The sequence below is a fragment of the Hyperoodon ampullatus genome (genome assembly GCF_949752795.1).
Source record: "Hyperoodon ampullatus genome assembly, chromosome: 1".
Taxonomy (NCBI): domain Eukaryota; kingdom Metazoa; phylum Chordata; class Mammalia; order Artiodactyla; family Ziphiidae; genus Hyperoodon; species Hyperoodon ampullatus.
In genome coordinates this window covers 53,547,839-53,564,945 of record NC_136914.1, presented here as the reverse complement: position 1 = coordinate 53,564,945, position 17,107 = coordinate 53,547,839, and the positions used below count along the sequence as shown (strand labels likewise).

General features: G+C 35.7%; 1 protein-coding gene across 1 annotated transcript; it reads left to right on the top strand.

The window, feature by feature from the left end:
• Positions 1-2,563: 2,563 nt before the first annotated feature.
• AMBN (ameloblastin) lies at positions 2,564-16,530 on the top strand (the record flags this gene model as incomplete). Its single annotated transcript, XM_079710672.1, has 11 exons — positions 2,564-2,623; positions 5,483-5,551; positions 8,264-8,314; positions 9,596-9,643; positions 10,129-10,239; positions 12,059-12,280; positions 13,189-13,227; positions 13,492-13,551; positions 13,644-13,688; positions 14,108-14,152; positions 15,985-16,530. 11 exons carry the CDS (start codon positions 2,564-2,566, stop codon positions 16,528-16,530), a joined length of 1,296 nt encoding a protein of 431 aa, XP_079566798.1.
• Positions 16,531-17,107: the final 577 nt, after the last annotated feature.

Genomic DNA, 17,107 nt, shown 5'->3' with positions numbered 1-17,107 from the left:
CTATTAATATTTTATACTGTAGACTTTAGTGTAAGATCCATGAACCCTTTATTATTGCTTTTATTATTCAACATACAAAATCAGCTTTAAAAATTGGCCTTCCCTGATGTGATAATACCCTCTGCCCTTGTTTCCTTCCACTAAAGCCTAATGCCTGACACTCCATCAGATTCTTTCCTTGGAACACTTAATACTTGTCAGTTCACTCAGTCACCAGCTATTGACTGAGCATCTTGTCAAAGCTTATCCTTCTTTCAAGGCTCAGCATGAATCTATTCTCCTCATACCTGACCACAAAGTCCCAAAATATTTCTCCAACCTCAAAAATTTTATAGCAATTTTCTACAGCAGAGTTTCCCAACCTCACCACTGTTGACATTTGGGGCTTGATAATTTTTTTTGGTCAGGCGGAGGGGCCTATGCTGTGCATTGTAGGATATTTAGCAGCATCTCTGGCTTCTACTCACTATATGCCAATAGCGAATCCCTCCTTCCCTATTCCCTGCTACAAATTGTGACAACCAAAAATATCCCCTGACCCCCTAGACATTTCCCTGAGGGGTAAAATCATCCCTGATTGAGAATCACTGTTCTGTAGCATTCTTATTTTAGCAGTTAATCCATGTGGGTCTATGCTTTTTGATATTTTGTGTGCTTTTTAACTAAATTATTGTTGGTTTGTTATATGTTTTATTAACTATTTTTGTGTATCTCTCTTCTTTGATTAAATAGCTGATAAATTCCTTACAGACAGGTGTATTGTGTTGTACTTCTCTGTATTTGAAATGATTGGTCCATGTCACCTGCCATGGATGATTGATTCATTATGGCATAGTGCATAAGAAACAAGTGTCCAAATTCTGGTTCCACCACTTATTTGATTGTCACTTCAGGCAATTCATCTCTCTATAGATAGGTTTCATCATGTATAGAAAGGGGAGAATAGTATCTTCTTCATAAAGTTCTTATGAGAATTAAATAAATTAATACATGTAAAACTCTAAAATAATGCCTTCTCATGGTAAATACTATCCAAATATTACCTATTATAATGTACATAGAACCAAAAGATGCAACATAGTAGAATGGATGATTTCTGTTCTCACAGGAATATTTTATATGGTTGAAAAGACATGAAAACCATACCCAAAATTTAGAGGACCACATGCAAAGTAAAATGTGAAGTGTCTACAACAAACAAACTGTCACCATGTAGTCTACGAACAACTGACAAATGACTGACAATTATTTGGAATTCAGAGAAGAGAAAATCACAGAGGAATGGAATGGTGGGGGAAGGAGGCACAGAAGAGGTAAAATTTGAGTAGAACTTTAAAAAAAAGTTGTGAGGAGACGAGAAAAGAGTCTTGGCAGAGAGGAAGTTTCATCCAAAACCCAGGAAGAGAAAAACCAGGGTATAACTGGAGAGAATGACTAAATAATTCTGGCTAGAGTAGAAGGTTGAAAGGACAATGTGTAAAAACAAAGCAAAAATCAAAGTTCATATTTTGTCACATGGAATCAACATACAAAATCATTTCTAGTTAATTTTAGTTTAGTTCTAGTTCTAGTTAATTTACATTTTAGTTAATTGTTACAGTTCCCACCGGTGGCTGGAACAGCCACACCAAGGCCCACAGTTCAGTATGAAGCATATTTTCAGCATATATGTTTCTTTACTTAAAGAAGAAGAATAACTCATGGTCGTTGAACATTTTCTTCGTATCAGAGAGCATGCTGAGCACTATATTCTATTTTAGTATTCTGTTCAGTATTCTATTTAAATTAAATGAAATTAATGCTGTCCTATGGTAGATCACACTTCACAGATGAAATTACTATATGAAAATATTATATATATTCGAGTTGAGTAGCTCACCCAATGTCACATGATCAGTGTGACAGAGGGGATTTAAACAGCTGTGTTCTCAGCTACTATAATTACTAACATTGTCCACAGGGTCTTCTTTCTCTAGATTTTTCTTTATAACTTTTTCTGTGGCATGTGTCCCCTCAGGTGTTCAGATTTTCTGTTATTCTGAGGGTTTTTTTTTTTTTTTTGCTGGACACAGAGTTTTTAAAATTTGGACTCTGGTTGTTCTTTATATAGGTACAGTCTTGACCAACATTACATACTTTCCATCAGCTTCAGTACTTCCTTAACACCTATAATCACTATCAGAAATGCATTCATATACTCATAATAATTTCCAGATTTTTTGTAATTAAAACATTTTGCATAGCATATATTAGGAATATTTACTAACTTCCTCAGTAACATAAGCCAAAAATAAAAAACTGTACTGGATACAAAATGAGACTAACTTCAACTGATTACAACAATCATTATTATTATACCCATGTGTCTCACATCAAGTGAGAGATATGACTGGAAGGTGAATTAAAATGTTAATTGGCTGTCTAGTTACAGAGGGTGGATTTTACATTATAGACTTAGGGATCCTTAAAAAGGTTTTGAGTGGGGCAGTGAAATGCTGAAACCAATATTTTAGGAAGATAAATCTGGTGTTGGTATGCAGGAAACTGAAGAAAAAAGAAACTAATGGGCAAACATCTAGAAGACAACAACCCCAGGACTGAGTATGAAGGACGTTTAAAAAAGGTAAAAGCAACATTACTTATGATGTATTGGATATTTGGCTTAAGAGTAAGGCAGAACATGTGAGTGCTACCAAAATTATGATCACGCTCATAAACCATAAAAGACACACACACATACACACATTTCCCTGTTTAGCTGTCAACTAAGAAGCTTAATCCCATAGATTCAGCATCAACTTCCATGCAGAGGAAATGCCTTCCATCAGGTCCCTCCTTTACATCCTTGGAGCTCATGGACCTAACCACCAAAAGTTCTCCTATAACACACGAACACACACAATGTCTTCATGGTCACATGTTTCATGTAGTTTCTCCTAAACAAAGGACAATCAACCTATTTATTAAGCACCCACTGTATGGCAGCTGTTGTATCTTGATCATTTCACCAAATCTTCAAAACAAGCCTATGGTAGGTAGTAAATGATTATTCTTATATTACAGAGGAAGAAAGTGGAGCTCAGAGAGATTAAGGGACTTGATCAAGCACCACAGCTGGAGTAAAGAGATCAAGAGAGAGAAGAGAGACCAAAAATAATACTTTTCATTTCAATAACATTTTTTATTTACAAAACATATTCACAATCTTTATTTCTTTGCCCCCTAAAATAATTCTCTTATCAATAGGAAATGGAGTTTTCAGGGACAGCTTCTTAGATAACATTATTTGAAGCTGTTAGGCCTAACTTAGGTATGAAGAAATCTTTCTCCTAAAATACCAGCTTCCTCAATGTTCCCTGTAATTTGCAAGATCTCTACTTCCCTAAGGAGTATACTTACTCATCCCTTCTCAAGAAACTAATCTTAAATTCTTATCCCTACCACATCTGAAATCATACCTTTGGAAAGACAAAGAGGGGCAGAGAAATAACAAAAGCAGCTAAAGTTCAATCCATATCTAAGACATTCTTATTTGTTCACAGAGAAAACTCCATTCATGTTGATGTTGGCCTTTTAAGTGACATGAATATGACTTACTAACCTGGCTTGATACTAAATGCCTGAAAATGGTTCTATCTAAAGAGTGAACTGAGAGTAGTGCCCGTGGACTTGATTGGTTCATGGAGAATGTCCTGATTTATGTCCCCCTCCCCCCAAAGAATATGCACTAAAAGTTTACTTGAGGTGATTATTTCAGAGGGTCCAACTGAAATTTCTTGCAAAAGTTTGGCTATCTCTAGTCTATAATCTTCAGATACGAAAATATCTAGGAAATTCTGAGGAAAAAATCATAACATATTCATTATCCATCTAATATTTTCATCCTCTCGTCTAAGCCCAGAAAGTTATTTTAGTGTTTCCTTCTAGATTGTGTGTATGTTGGGAGAAGGGAGGAGAGTTACTTTTACCACAACAAACATGAAAGTGAAAATCCTGAGAATACTAGCACTGGGTCACTAACTTTACCTGAAGATAAAAACCTGCACAAAACAGATAAGGGTTTATTTTGCCCCTATTTTACATATATTTCCCCCAGCTCACCAAAACCATTGTCTTCAGAGTTTATGTTCATTATTCCTTCAGTGTCTTCTCTGCAATCGAGTTCTCTGAATAAATACAGGGGTTGAGTTACAATTAAAAATAATGAGACTCTACTGGGCCAATGTCCTTGCATGAAATAAAAGGGTGTGGGCTAATTGCAGGAGCAGAGTTGTGGTTTTTTTCCCCCATTTAGCTTCACTTTGATTGGTGGATTGGCACTTTAAATAAAGGTTTCAGGTCTTCCCTGAATGAGGGATACAGAGTGAGTCCCAGGCACAGTCCAGAAAAAATTTTTAATCTTCTTCTCTTTGAACTATCTTGATTGGCATCACCAGGCCCTGAGAGCACAGTGCATGCCAGCACTGAAGGTAAAATGTGATTTTATGATTTCCATGTGATTCCTGTAAGTTCTTTTTTTCCTATCTACAGGCAACTTTTATAAAGAGGATTTATCTTCATTTGACACCAGAAGCTGTATAATAGCTTATTGTGAACCATTATTAGCATATTCCAGAGGAGACCTGCCTAATACCCTTTCAGCTAAGGAAAAAAAGAGTTACCTATAGACTTTTTTTTTACTATTTGTGATTGTTAGTGACAGTACCTAATTTGGAAAAGTATTAGAAGTTGAGCAAATCTCTTGACTAGTCAAATTTCTGTTCATGTGAGAGTTTATAAAGTGCATTCTGGACTTATAGAATAAACTAAAGAGATAATTCATTTTAGAAAGAAGAAAACTCAATTTTGAGACATATTTTCCACCAATATCAAAGGAAATTGAAATATTTAGTTAATTTTTATTTTTAAAAGATAATTATTGGCATGGTTTCCTGGCTAACCTAAACATAGAATGGTATACCCTTTATATCTGCACATAAAGGTTTGTTATGAAATGACTGTTGGTTGTATTACATTTAAAATGCATTTCAAAATTTATTCTGGAGGGAAACAAAGTAAAAAATCCTGTGAATCATACTTCATAGACCAACATTTCACATAGTGGAAGGGATTTTTTAATTCATTTTAAAAATTTAATTTAATGAATTTAATTTAATGAATTTAATTCATTTAATTCATTTTAATTCATTTTCATTTATGAAATGAAATTAAATATTCATGGAATTGTTCCCACATGTTCATTTAGGTGGTAGCTCTGTAAAAAAAAAAAAAAAAAGTACTCAGAAATTTTTTAATTGCTCGTCAATTCATTCCAAAAGCTAATAAATAAAAATCAGTTGTTTGGCAACATTTATTTGTTTTGGTTTTGTTTTGTTTTGTTTTGAATCTAGTCGTTTTGGAAGAGCTCATGGAAATATTGTCTTTTAGCCATTCTGAAATAAAAATTCATCCGATTTGATTCTCCAATCTAACTCTGTTTCAGATCCCACTTTTCAAAATGAAGGACATGATACTGATCTTGTGCCTCCTGAAAATGAGTTCTGCAGTGCCGGTAAGTCAGTTTTCTAGAGGGTACCCTAGTAGAGACATTGCCAGACACCAAACAACACTGAAGGAAGTGGCTGAGTGTCCATAATTGGACTCATTGGGATTAATCCAGTGGTATCTTCCTACTGAATCAAAAGTCAGGTGCCCAGATGTCAGCCCTTATAATCCAAAAGCAGTAAGCCAAATATAAAATTTTCTTACACAAAAAGATATTTTAAATTTTCCAAAGACAACTTCTACATCTTATTCCATTCACTCAAAGTTAAAAGATGTATGTGGTCTCCAACAATATCACAGCACAAATTTATTATCAATTACCTGCTACCATTATGAAATCGAAATGGAAAGAGGAAATTTCTCCATAAAAGTAAAGTACGTTTTCTTCTTCATTTTTAAAAGAACAGCATTAGCCAAATTACTATGGTTACAAAACTGAGCTAAGTAATTCCATTTGAAGCTAGTAATTAACCAACAAATTTGCCTTATAGGGAGATACTGTGTGACTAAGTGCTGAAGTTTCTTAAATTAAAACACGCCATGCAATGGGCTACTTGTATGTTACAGTCCTGCACCTGGTACATTCTATCATATATTGAGATGATTTCATATGAATACAATCCTTTGAGCACTGAACTACTCCAGCCAATATCATGGGATTCTGTTTAAACGAAGACATTATTCAGTTGCTTCATGATTTTGACAAATATTGGCTGAGCATCTGCAGTGTATCCAGCAATGTGCTGGCATTGGAGATGTGAAATTAAATGTGACATGGTCTCTTGTCTTGAGGAGCTCATAGGTGGTCTTAAATGAATTTTAAATATTTAAGTTCCTTGAGACAAAGGAGTAGCCATTTGAGCTTCTTAAAGTTAAAACATTTTGAAAAAGGGGGATGAAAACTGACTACTAGGATGAAAACCTCCATCCTACAGATAAAAAGAGTTTCTTTTACATTACTCAACATGAATTTTAAATGAAAGAAAAATTAAAGCTGCCACCTTAGCTTACCTTTTTATGATACTAACATTGGGGTCACCTAAGCCATCTACCATCAGTCTAACACCTTAACACCCTTGGAACTTACAATGGTCCACACCTGTGTCAGTCAGGTCCACTCTGAGCAAGAGGACAATGGCTTAAGATTGCCAACTGCCAAATCAGATGTTCTTCTCCTTTTACTTCCTCGTGGGAAAGATATCCTCTGTCTATCTGCATTCATGTAAATATTGCTCATTAATTCATGACTTTGATCAAATAGAAGCAAAGTATACTTTGTCCTGTAGTTGAATCTATCCCAGTTACCTTATTTTTGTACTGGCTAATAGGAGGAAAGAAGGCTCTACTCTCCTATCCCCTCAAATTCCAAACAATTTTCTCACCACACACATACACATATCACTCTTTTTGTCTACAAAGGTAACCTCTTTCTTTACTTGGAGTATTTGCTACACATTTACAAGTCCTTCCCTTCTATCCACTTGCAAAACTGAATTATTTGAAGAAATTTGCACCATGACCCAGAAGGTGGGATTTTACCTGTATAAAAATGTAGGACGTGGAGACAAATAACATATGCTCAGAAAAATATTCCTGAACTTCCTCACAAAGGAAAAATAATCCCAATACATTTCGTGGAGACTCCAAAAATACCTGTGGTTTAAATGAAGGAAGTAAGGCATTAAAACCCCTTGGCCCTAGATGTAAGAATATCCAAAGAACCAAAACCCCTCAAAAGCCAATTTACTCTAATTGTTACTCTTCTCTTCCATTCTCTGGTTTTTTTCCCCACTTGTATTCATGAATATTAATAAGGATTGGCTTAGAAAGGAAAATATCTTACAGTTTAAAAACCTAGGTAGAAATAGAGCTATATATTTTTTTAACAACTTTTAAATGAACACAGTAAGTATAATAGTACTTGGTACTAGAATACCTTTTATTTCAGAAAAAAAATGGCTTTTATATGATCCCAAAAATATAAACACAGATCAACAGGTTTATACATAAAATACTCTTTCACAATAAAAATAAAAACAAAAAAAGAAGAAAAAAAATTTTAAATAATAATCTTTCACTAAAGATGATGGAGGATTTGTTGAAGCCCTTTGAATGGGAGGCAAGTTAGGTTTTACACATGGTTTTGCCAAATACCGTGATCCCACATCATGTTCCACAAACCAGGTATGTAGATTTGTCAAACATACAAGAAAACTGAGTTCGAGTTTGTTCCCTTTGCTTTTCTATGTGATAATATTTAAGTTGAGTTATTAGTTTTCTATTTTGTTTCTTTTACTTCTCATCTGTTTTCAACGTAACTTTCAAAGTAAATCAAATTTTGCTTTTAAAGCAATATAGCATTAAGATGTAGACAAAGGGTAGATGATTCATGTGGGAGCAAAATTATTAAATATTAGGAATTCCCTGGCGGTCCAGTGGTTGGGATTCCATGCTTTCACTGCCAAGGACCTGGCTTCAGTCCCTGGTCAGGGAACTAGGATCCCACAAGCCGTGTGGTGCGGCCAAAAAAAATTTTTTTTAATATTATGTTAATACTCCAAACAATTTAAGTCCTTCTTCATTCTACCCAAAAGCTCAAGTCATTTGGGTAAAAAACCAATATTAGCTGGCCCTTATGTATAGGTGTGGCTTTCTATTTTCAGTGTGTAAGGAAGTTTCTCATCAAAGAAAATTCAAAATTATTTTTATTTCCATTTAGGTGTTTCCTCAGACACCTAGGACACCAGGTATGGCTAGTTTGAGCCTTGAGGTATGTATTGTCAGAGTACTTACATATCATCTTTACATTGGTATGTTCTTCATAAGAGAAATACATAGGCTGTTTCTCAGTTTTCCTGGCCAGAAGTGAGTGGCTGTCCTCCTGTGCAGTTCTAAAGAAGTTTATGACATTTATTAGAGCCTCATCTTATAATTTTATTGCAATTTAAAATTTTCAGTTGTTTTGGTCTTTAGAACATCATCTGTGTGTGATCAAAGCAGTACTAATATTTAATACCTAATACATATATATACATTAATTGAAACACATTATTCTGAAGTCACAAATGGCTTATACTTAGTTCCTTCTCCATATAGCATATGATAAAGTTCCCATGAGGAAAGTTTATCTTACAAAATGTAATTGTTTATGAGGACTGTAAATAGCATTAACACTGTACTATAGTGCCTCCTGCATAGCCTCTGTCTGTCTTATTGCAGTTTTTATACCTAACACATACTCTGTCTAGAAAACCCCAGCAAAATAGAAATGTTTCAGATATCAGTAAAAAATATAAACAGTTATGAATAGAAAAATATTTATGAGATTACAAATTTTTCACAAGGGCTTGCAAAACTTATTTATATCATGACAGTCTGAGGACAATCAATACTTTGTGCTAGAAGCTTATTTCACAATGAAGCTAATTTCACTAAGTTTTTTTTTCTTACTTTCTAGCTTAAACTCAACTCAAAGCACTCTAAACCTCTTCCCAGGAAAAAATGAAATTGACTTTCTGTTGAATTGGCAGCATTCTTGACCATCTATCTAGATACTTACCATTTTCCCCAGTCTTTTTTATATTTATTATTTTGAGAACTTTTACTTGGGAAGGAGGTAGGGTTGTTTTGTTTTAATTTGTTTGGTTTGTTTGCCTGTTTTTTCAAATTCCTCTTTGGGCTGGATTTATAAAAGGCAAAGTAAGTTAAATGGGGGAAAAAAGAGTCAATGAGACAATGTCCTCATGATTATATTGATATTTCAATTCAATGAGCTATTTTCCCATGTTTCAATATGACCTCCACTTAAATGATATTTTCTCTCTTTTAATTAATGATGAAAAGCAAGCTCACTATTTTAATAGCAATGATAACAACAATGGCAGAACCACATTTAACATTTCTACTTTTTAGTGATGATTTGTCTCTTATTTTATTCAAATTGACCCACCCCAAACTTTGTGCTAATACTACCATATGTTGAAAATCAACTGTGTCATACACAAAAGGAACATATGCGACAAACACTAACCCACTTTTTTTTTCTTTATAGACAATGAGACAGTTGGGAAGTTTGCAGGGATTAAACATGCTTTCTCAGGTAACCTTATTTTCAAATAATTGTTATTGCAAATATTCATGGTGTTGGTGGTAGTGATATTAGCAGCAGCACTGTAATTCATAAAATTTGTTTGTGAATAAACAATATCCTAAATACTGAAAAAGCAAATGAGTAATTGAGATAACCTAAAACAAAATAAGGACCTAGGACGGGATGGCAGGAGAGAATAAAAATAATGTTGAATTTGTAAGAAAAAAATTCTTTTTTGTATTATTAATTTTATTATACAGCCCAAAATATGAATGCTTAAAAAAGCAAAATCTCAAAGAAATTTATGGGAATATGTCAGATTGGCTCAGAATAAAAAGCAAGTCTATTGGAAGACATAACCTAGTCACATTAAATTAACCAATAACACTCTTATTTTTGCTATTTCTACACTTTTTGTGGATTTTTTAGAAAATGGAAACCAAGTTTAAGAAAACACTGAAATATAAGCATACTTTTTTTCTCCATGTCTTTAGTATTCAAGATTTGGCTTTGGGAAATCATTTAATTCTTTATGGATGCATGGTCTCCTCCCACCACATTCCTCTTTCCCATGGATGAGACCAAGGGAACATGAAACTCAACAGGTAAGTTAATTGCATCAATGTGTCTGAAACTGCAAGCTTTAAAATATTCCCCTACTTGCCTTCTCTAAGTTTTCATACAGTAACCACAGACAGGTAACAGTAATGAATAAAAATTTTCCAGATAACAATAAATCAAAACCTATAACTGTTTTTAGTACTTAGGAAAATTTAAAATAAAATGGTTCAAATTTTCAACCCATTTGTATATTTACTTCAAATAGGAAGATATGGCTTCCAAAATATAGAGACCTATGTTAAAGATATGAACAATAACAATAAATAAACTAGCCTGAAAAAGAAAGCAGGCTATATCCTGGAAAATTCTGATTTTAGTCAAGATTCCTTAAATAATTACTAAAAGACACATTTAAAATGATGCCAAATATTCCTAGTTAAAACATCATAAACCCTAAGCAATTAATAAATACATCAATCAGTTAATCATTATTTATTAGATACCTAACAAATACATAAACCAAACGGTAGATTGGAAATGAAAGTGAAGGCATTTAAGAATGACTTCAAAGCTTACAAAATTTCACATCTGATTAGGGGATAAGACAAGACAACATATTATAAGGTGCTAAGTTGTGAGGTATAAGTAATGAATGAGGTACAAGTAATGAAAGCCCAGGAGTTTAGAGATGGGCAATGGTTGAAGACATGAAGCACAGCCAGGTTGTTGTGAGACTCTTTTTTGTTTGTTTGTTTGTTTTGTGGTACGCGGGCCTCTCACTGTTGTGGCCTCTCCCGTTGCGGAGCACAGGCTCCAGATGCGCAGGCTCAGTGGCCATGGCTCACGGGCCCAGCCGCTCTGTGGCATGTAGGATCTTCCCGGACCGGGGCATGAACCAGTGTCCCCTGCATTGGCAGGCGGACTCTCAACCACTGCGCCACCAGGGAAGCCCTGTTTTTTGTTTTGTTTTGTTTTGTTTTAACATCTTTATTGGAGTGTAACTGCTTTACAATGTGTGTTAGTTTCCACTGTATAACAAAGTGAATCAACTATACATATACATATATCCCCATACCTCCTTCCTCCCATCCTCCCTATCCCAACCCTCTAGATGGAGACTTCTAAGCCACTTTGAGGATCTTGCAAACAATTTAAAAATAATAGGGAGCTGTTCACACAGGTAATTTCAAAGAGGAGCAACAAAACATGGTTGTTTTAACAGGAACTTTTGATTCCAGATGGTTTTCCATAACAAGCAGCATTACTCACCAAGCCACATTTAGTGGGACAGTAAATTATGTTAATGGTGATTCTTTCTCCACTTGATTGTTTCCAAAATGAATTCATGATGTAAGAATTTGATTGGTATTTTATTTAACTACCCTTTCTCCTTTCATTAACTCAAAAAATATATTATCTAACCTGTGCCAGTCACTTATTAGGACCTATGTTAAGTCCTGGGGCTATAAAGATATATAAGACATTATTCTCTGTCAGTTGACCAAGGGACAAAGTTTATCACGAGTAATTGTAATCCAGTGAGAAAGTGTTAAAATAGAGATACATAGGGGCAGCTGTGGGAACCCAGAGGACGAAACGGCTCAGTCTACCCAGAAGTTCATATAGCTTTCCATCTTCATGCACAGTGGTAGTCCCAAAGGAAGTAGGGGAGGTAAACACCTACCAGACTGCTCCCAAAAACACTGACTTTAAGTGAATCAGTGCTTCCTATGGAACACATCTTCAAGACAAGTCTCCTAGACTCTCTTCCAAGTAGAAAGTTCCCCAAGCCCTTTTGCTTTGTCAGACACCACAGTTCAGTGAGCCATCACTTCCTGACGCTCCTTTCAAATTTCTCTGCAGTATGAATATTCTTTGCCTGTGCATCCCCCACCTCTCCCATCGCAGCCTCCACAGCCAGGACAGAAACCTTTCCTCCAGCCCACCGTTGTAACCTCCGTCCAGAACACAGTCCAGAAGGGAATACTTCAGCCTCCAATTTACCCGGGACAGCCGCCCTTGCAGCAATCAGAGGGGCCAATGATTCAACAGGTGGCACCATCAGAAAAGCCACCAAAGACCGAGGTAATTCCTTTCTCTGAAGTCAGATCTGGATCGTCCATTAACTTAGTGAAAGAAAACCGATTTGCAGAGCACATTTAAATAATCAGAGCTTTGGGCATAATGCACGAAAATACAAATATGTTTTCGAGAAATTGACATATCTGGGAGTAGAATATAAATATCCATTCCTGCCCTTTGCCATCTGAGATGGGGCATGTATTCTAAAAGATCCTGTTCCTGTAAAATTGGTTTCTTACTTACAAAAGATGAAAGCTTTCAGAGGAAATAGGACAGCCCAGAGAAGTCCAGGCTTCTTATCATCAAGCTCTTTTTTCAATGTTGGAAGGACTGAGAAGAGTGATTGATCCCTCAGCATTGCAAATAGTATTTTTGCATTATTATTTCTCTATCTGGTAACAGAGAAGACAATCAAGCAAAAGTATCATGTAATAATATTGAGACAAGCACAATGGACAGAAAAGGAAGGTATCATGTAACTAGTATGCTGCAGGCATTTAACATCCCCACATATCATCCTGACTCCAATCCAATAGATATTATCATCCTTTTTTAAAAAGACAGATTTTAAGAGGTTATAAAATTTTCCCAGTATTACACAAAAATTAAGTGGCACAGCCAACATTCAAACCAATCTGGCATGCTCTGATTCCAAAACTCATTACTTTCTATTCTGCAAAACAAAGCAAACTCATGACAGACATGCCCCATCTCCCCCCTGTGCACTTGAGTCATGTCAGTAAAGGGCAACTGTAATCTCTTTGGCTGTACCCTCGGAGACGAAATGAAAGTAAAAACAAGGAAATTCATTTTAGATTGTTTTTTCATAATCGTAAATAAGATAAGAACATTTTAAGTTCACTTCATCTATTTTAATTGTTCAGTAATTTTAATATTTATCTGTAATGCAGTTGCCAGGAATGAATTTTGCTGATCCACAAGATCCATCGGTAAGTACAAATCTCAGTAAGACACCTTCTTGGGAAATACATCTCTATACTTCAAGAAAGGAGAGTAAAAAATTTTAATTGCCCCATTTATCTATAAATATGAAATATAACAGGTTCCTTTGTTTGCTTAAGTATTAAATACTTGTTTATCATAGTAATCCATCTGAAAATATGTTTCATATAACTCCTAGAAATGGCTGTAATGGGAGGTTTGTCTGTGTTATAGCAAATATGAATTGCTTATTCTCTTTCTACCACTTAAAGATGTTTCCAATCGCCCATTTGATATCTCGGGGACCAGTGCCACAAAATAAACCACCTCCAGTAAGTTTTTTTAATACCACTTCTCTGTGATTTACTTAAAAGTTCTTCTCTTGGGAAATGCATTTTGTGATGATTATTGTATTTATATTTAGCTTTATCCAGGAATACTTTACATGTCCTATGGAGCAAATCAATTGGTAAGTCTTTATCCTATAAAAAGTATCATTTTAATTAAATGTTATCTTAAGAGATAATATTATAAAATCTAGGCCTCAAACAATAGATTCCATATTCTCTGAATGCCTAAGTTAGCAACTGAAATGGCAAGGAGGCACACTTCCTATTTGGATAATTCTGGCCAGGCATACAAACACACACACACACACACACACACACAGTGGCATTAAAGAAAAGGTAAACTTTCTATCTTAATTATCCAAATTGGCTACATTTATTTAATAATGACTCATCTATCCACTTTACCCTGCCTCTGGACACAGCATTAATATTAAGGTTTAAAGAAAGACTAAATGACTTTTAACTTTGTCTTGAGTAGTTACAAAGATAGTAAGAGTCAGCTGGCTCATAATATGATGCTGTGTTTCTTTTTGAACAGAACGCTCCTGCCAGACTTGGCATCATGAGCTCAGAAGAAATGGCTGTGAGTAATGTCTTCAAAGTCTTCTTAAAATAGTGGCCAAGGGAGAACAGTCACAGATGACTGGATGCAAGAGGTGTTGGCCCTGAATGTAGCTGAATATACAGCATGGGACTCAAGTTGTTCCACTCCAAAACCAAAAGTTTGATTCTGAAGCAGCATGCAAAGATTTCATCACATTTCCCATATAGTCATTTCTGAGTGATGACCATTCTTGCACATAGGATTTTGCCCATTTCTTGAATATGAGAACAGGAGAAACCTCTCTTGAAAAGCCACCATTATTGAACAGCAAACGTTTCAAACCAAAAAAGATACACATGATTCATGAAGTTCTCATTACTTCTCAGACCACTTAACCCCTCAAAACAACAAATTCAACAAAATTGCAAATCATTTAGACCTCAAAATTGAGAGATCAAAAAGAAAAAAAATTAACCAAGTTTAAAATTTGATTATTGTAAAATTCAAAGTACATTAACAATGTAAGTCAAGTGTACTCTTATTCTCTTATCATTATCTATGCATATTACAACTTTAAAATTTGAGATCAATAGACTCACACAATTGGACTTTTTTCCCTCAGAAATTTCTACATTACATCTGTTAGAGCACAAAGCAAAACAAAACAAAACCGTACTGAATTAACAAATCATTATCAACTACGGATCCTATTGAGTTAATAAATACATGTAAACATGCTATCACTGAAAGAAAACTTGAATCTCAACATTATTGAGTGCCTTCTGCGAGTGAGACACATAAAAAGATCCTATGGAGGCAAGATAAATAAGATAAGGTTCCTGATCTCAGGGGGTTCACAGTCTAGTCAGTGGAAAAAATAGATACAGGGGCAGAAAATGTGAAAATCATGTGATTTTCATCTCCCTTTCAAAGAAGTGATAAGGGTAGCAGCCCAGGGGTTCACAGTGCCATCCCTGGAGGAGATGATGGGAAAATCTGCGAGTGGAGAGCCAGGAGAAGATAAGAGGAAAAGGTACTGACTCTACATAACACCAACGAGACGGGTTGAAAATTCAAGTGTGTTAATTATTATTTTAGAATTTTAATTAATTTATATTTTGCCTCATTCTTAAAAGATTTTCCTGTAGCTTATGAAAAACACAATAAATATAACCAAAACATTGAAGATAGAATTTAAAATGAGGAAATGAGAATACAGATATGCAAGTTACAAAGCCCTGCACACTTGCTGTAAGAAGCCCAAGATTTGGTCCTGAAATTTTTTGCAACAAAGGAAAAAAGGACACATGGTCAGTTCTAGAATTTTAACTGTCCACAGGAAGAAAATATTTGTTTCTCCAGAGGGAGGAAGGGAGGGAAGAAGGAAGGAAGGAGAGAAGGAAGGAAGGAAAAAATTTTAAAGCAAAAGAAAAAAATATTACATGGGGCTTCATTCATTTTGAGGGATACTGGGAAATGATACTGACAATGTCCTCCAAAACTCTGCTCAACAAACTCAGGAATGCATCAGATTTTGTTTGTCTTATGATGGTATTGCCCTTTTCAACTGCTTATTGTTTTCTTAAAATGAAATTCAAACTACCTTTTGCCTGTAGACTTGGTTCTACCCTACTTCCCTGCTTCTTTCCCTCTTACCCTTTGGCAGGCATTCAAGGGGTCTTCATCTCCCTTTCAAAGAAGTGAGCGTCCCCACCCAGAAAAGTACAGAAGCCAATTTAGTGAGAAATGTGCTTACACAAAGCTGTCAGCCAATTCTCTGTTCCCTATCAGTTTTTTATGGTTTCTCAGTGAATCTGACTGGTATAATGGCATCGTATAGTTAATAATATGTGATAAATGGTTTTTTCCAGGGAGGAATAGGAGGCCCCATGGCCTATGGAGCCATGTTCCCAGGATTTGGAGGCATGAGGCCCGGCCTTAGAGGGATGCCCCCCAATCCAGCCATGGGCGGGGACTTTACTCTGGAATTTGACTCCCCAGTCGCTGGAACCAAAGGCCCGGAGAAGGGAGAAGGAGGTGCACAAGACCCCCCTGTGCCGGAGGCCAACCCAGCCGATCCGGAAAACCCAGCACTCCTTTCAGAGCTAACACCTGGTGCCCTCGGAGGGCTTCTTGCTAATCCTAAAGGCAATATCCCCAACCTAGCAAGAGGTCCTGCAGGGCAGAGCAGGGGACCCCTCAGGGTCACCCTAGCAGCCGCAGACCCACTGATGACCCCTGGATTAGCTGATGTTTATGAGACCTACAGTGCTGATGAGACCACAACTCTGGGTCTCCAGGAAGAAACCACCGTGGATTCCACAGTGACCCCTGACAGTCAGCACACATCAATGCCAGGAAACAAGGCCCAGCAGCCCCAGATTAAGCATGATGCATGGCATTTCCAAGAGCCCTGAGAGCCTTGAGATATCGGCTACTTTCTGTATGCACAAGCTCCCCAGCTTTGTCCCAATAGTCTATCTTTTTGCAAAAAAAACTTATTACCCTCTGCAGCAAAGGCATTAAAAGTGTTAAGCACATATTAATAAATATAAGTGGCTAGAAATAGTATAGGTCCCCTTCTTGCTTTCATTCTCTTATTGAAGTAAAATGTGTCGCCTGTTTCTGTGATTTAGAAATACTATTAAAAATATCAGAGCAAGTCTAAGGGTCTCTGCATTTGAAAATCACCATTTCTTAGCTGTCTTGACATTATAGAATTTCTCTTACTAGCATGACACTGTTATATCCAGGAAATGTGACACTGCTTTGGAAATTTTTATCTAAGCAAAGGCACATATTCTTAGAATTATAAGTTATTTCATTTAAATGTTATTAAATGGGGATTGGTGGACAATCCCTGACTGGTATTACTGGGTTTGGTATACTGGATTTAAAATTCTTATTTGTAGAGTATTTTATTTAATCTAGTAAAAGCATCTAGCCTATTTTAAATAAAAAAATTTTCTCACTGAAACTATCAGAAATTATATG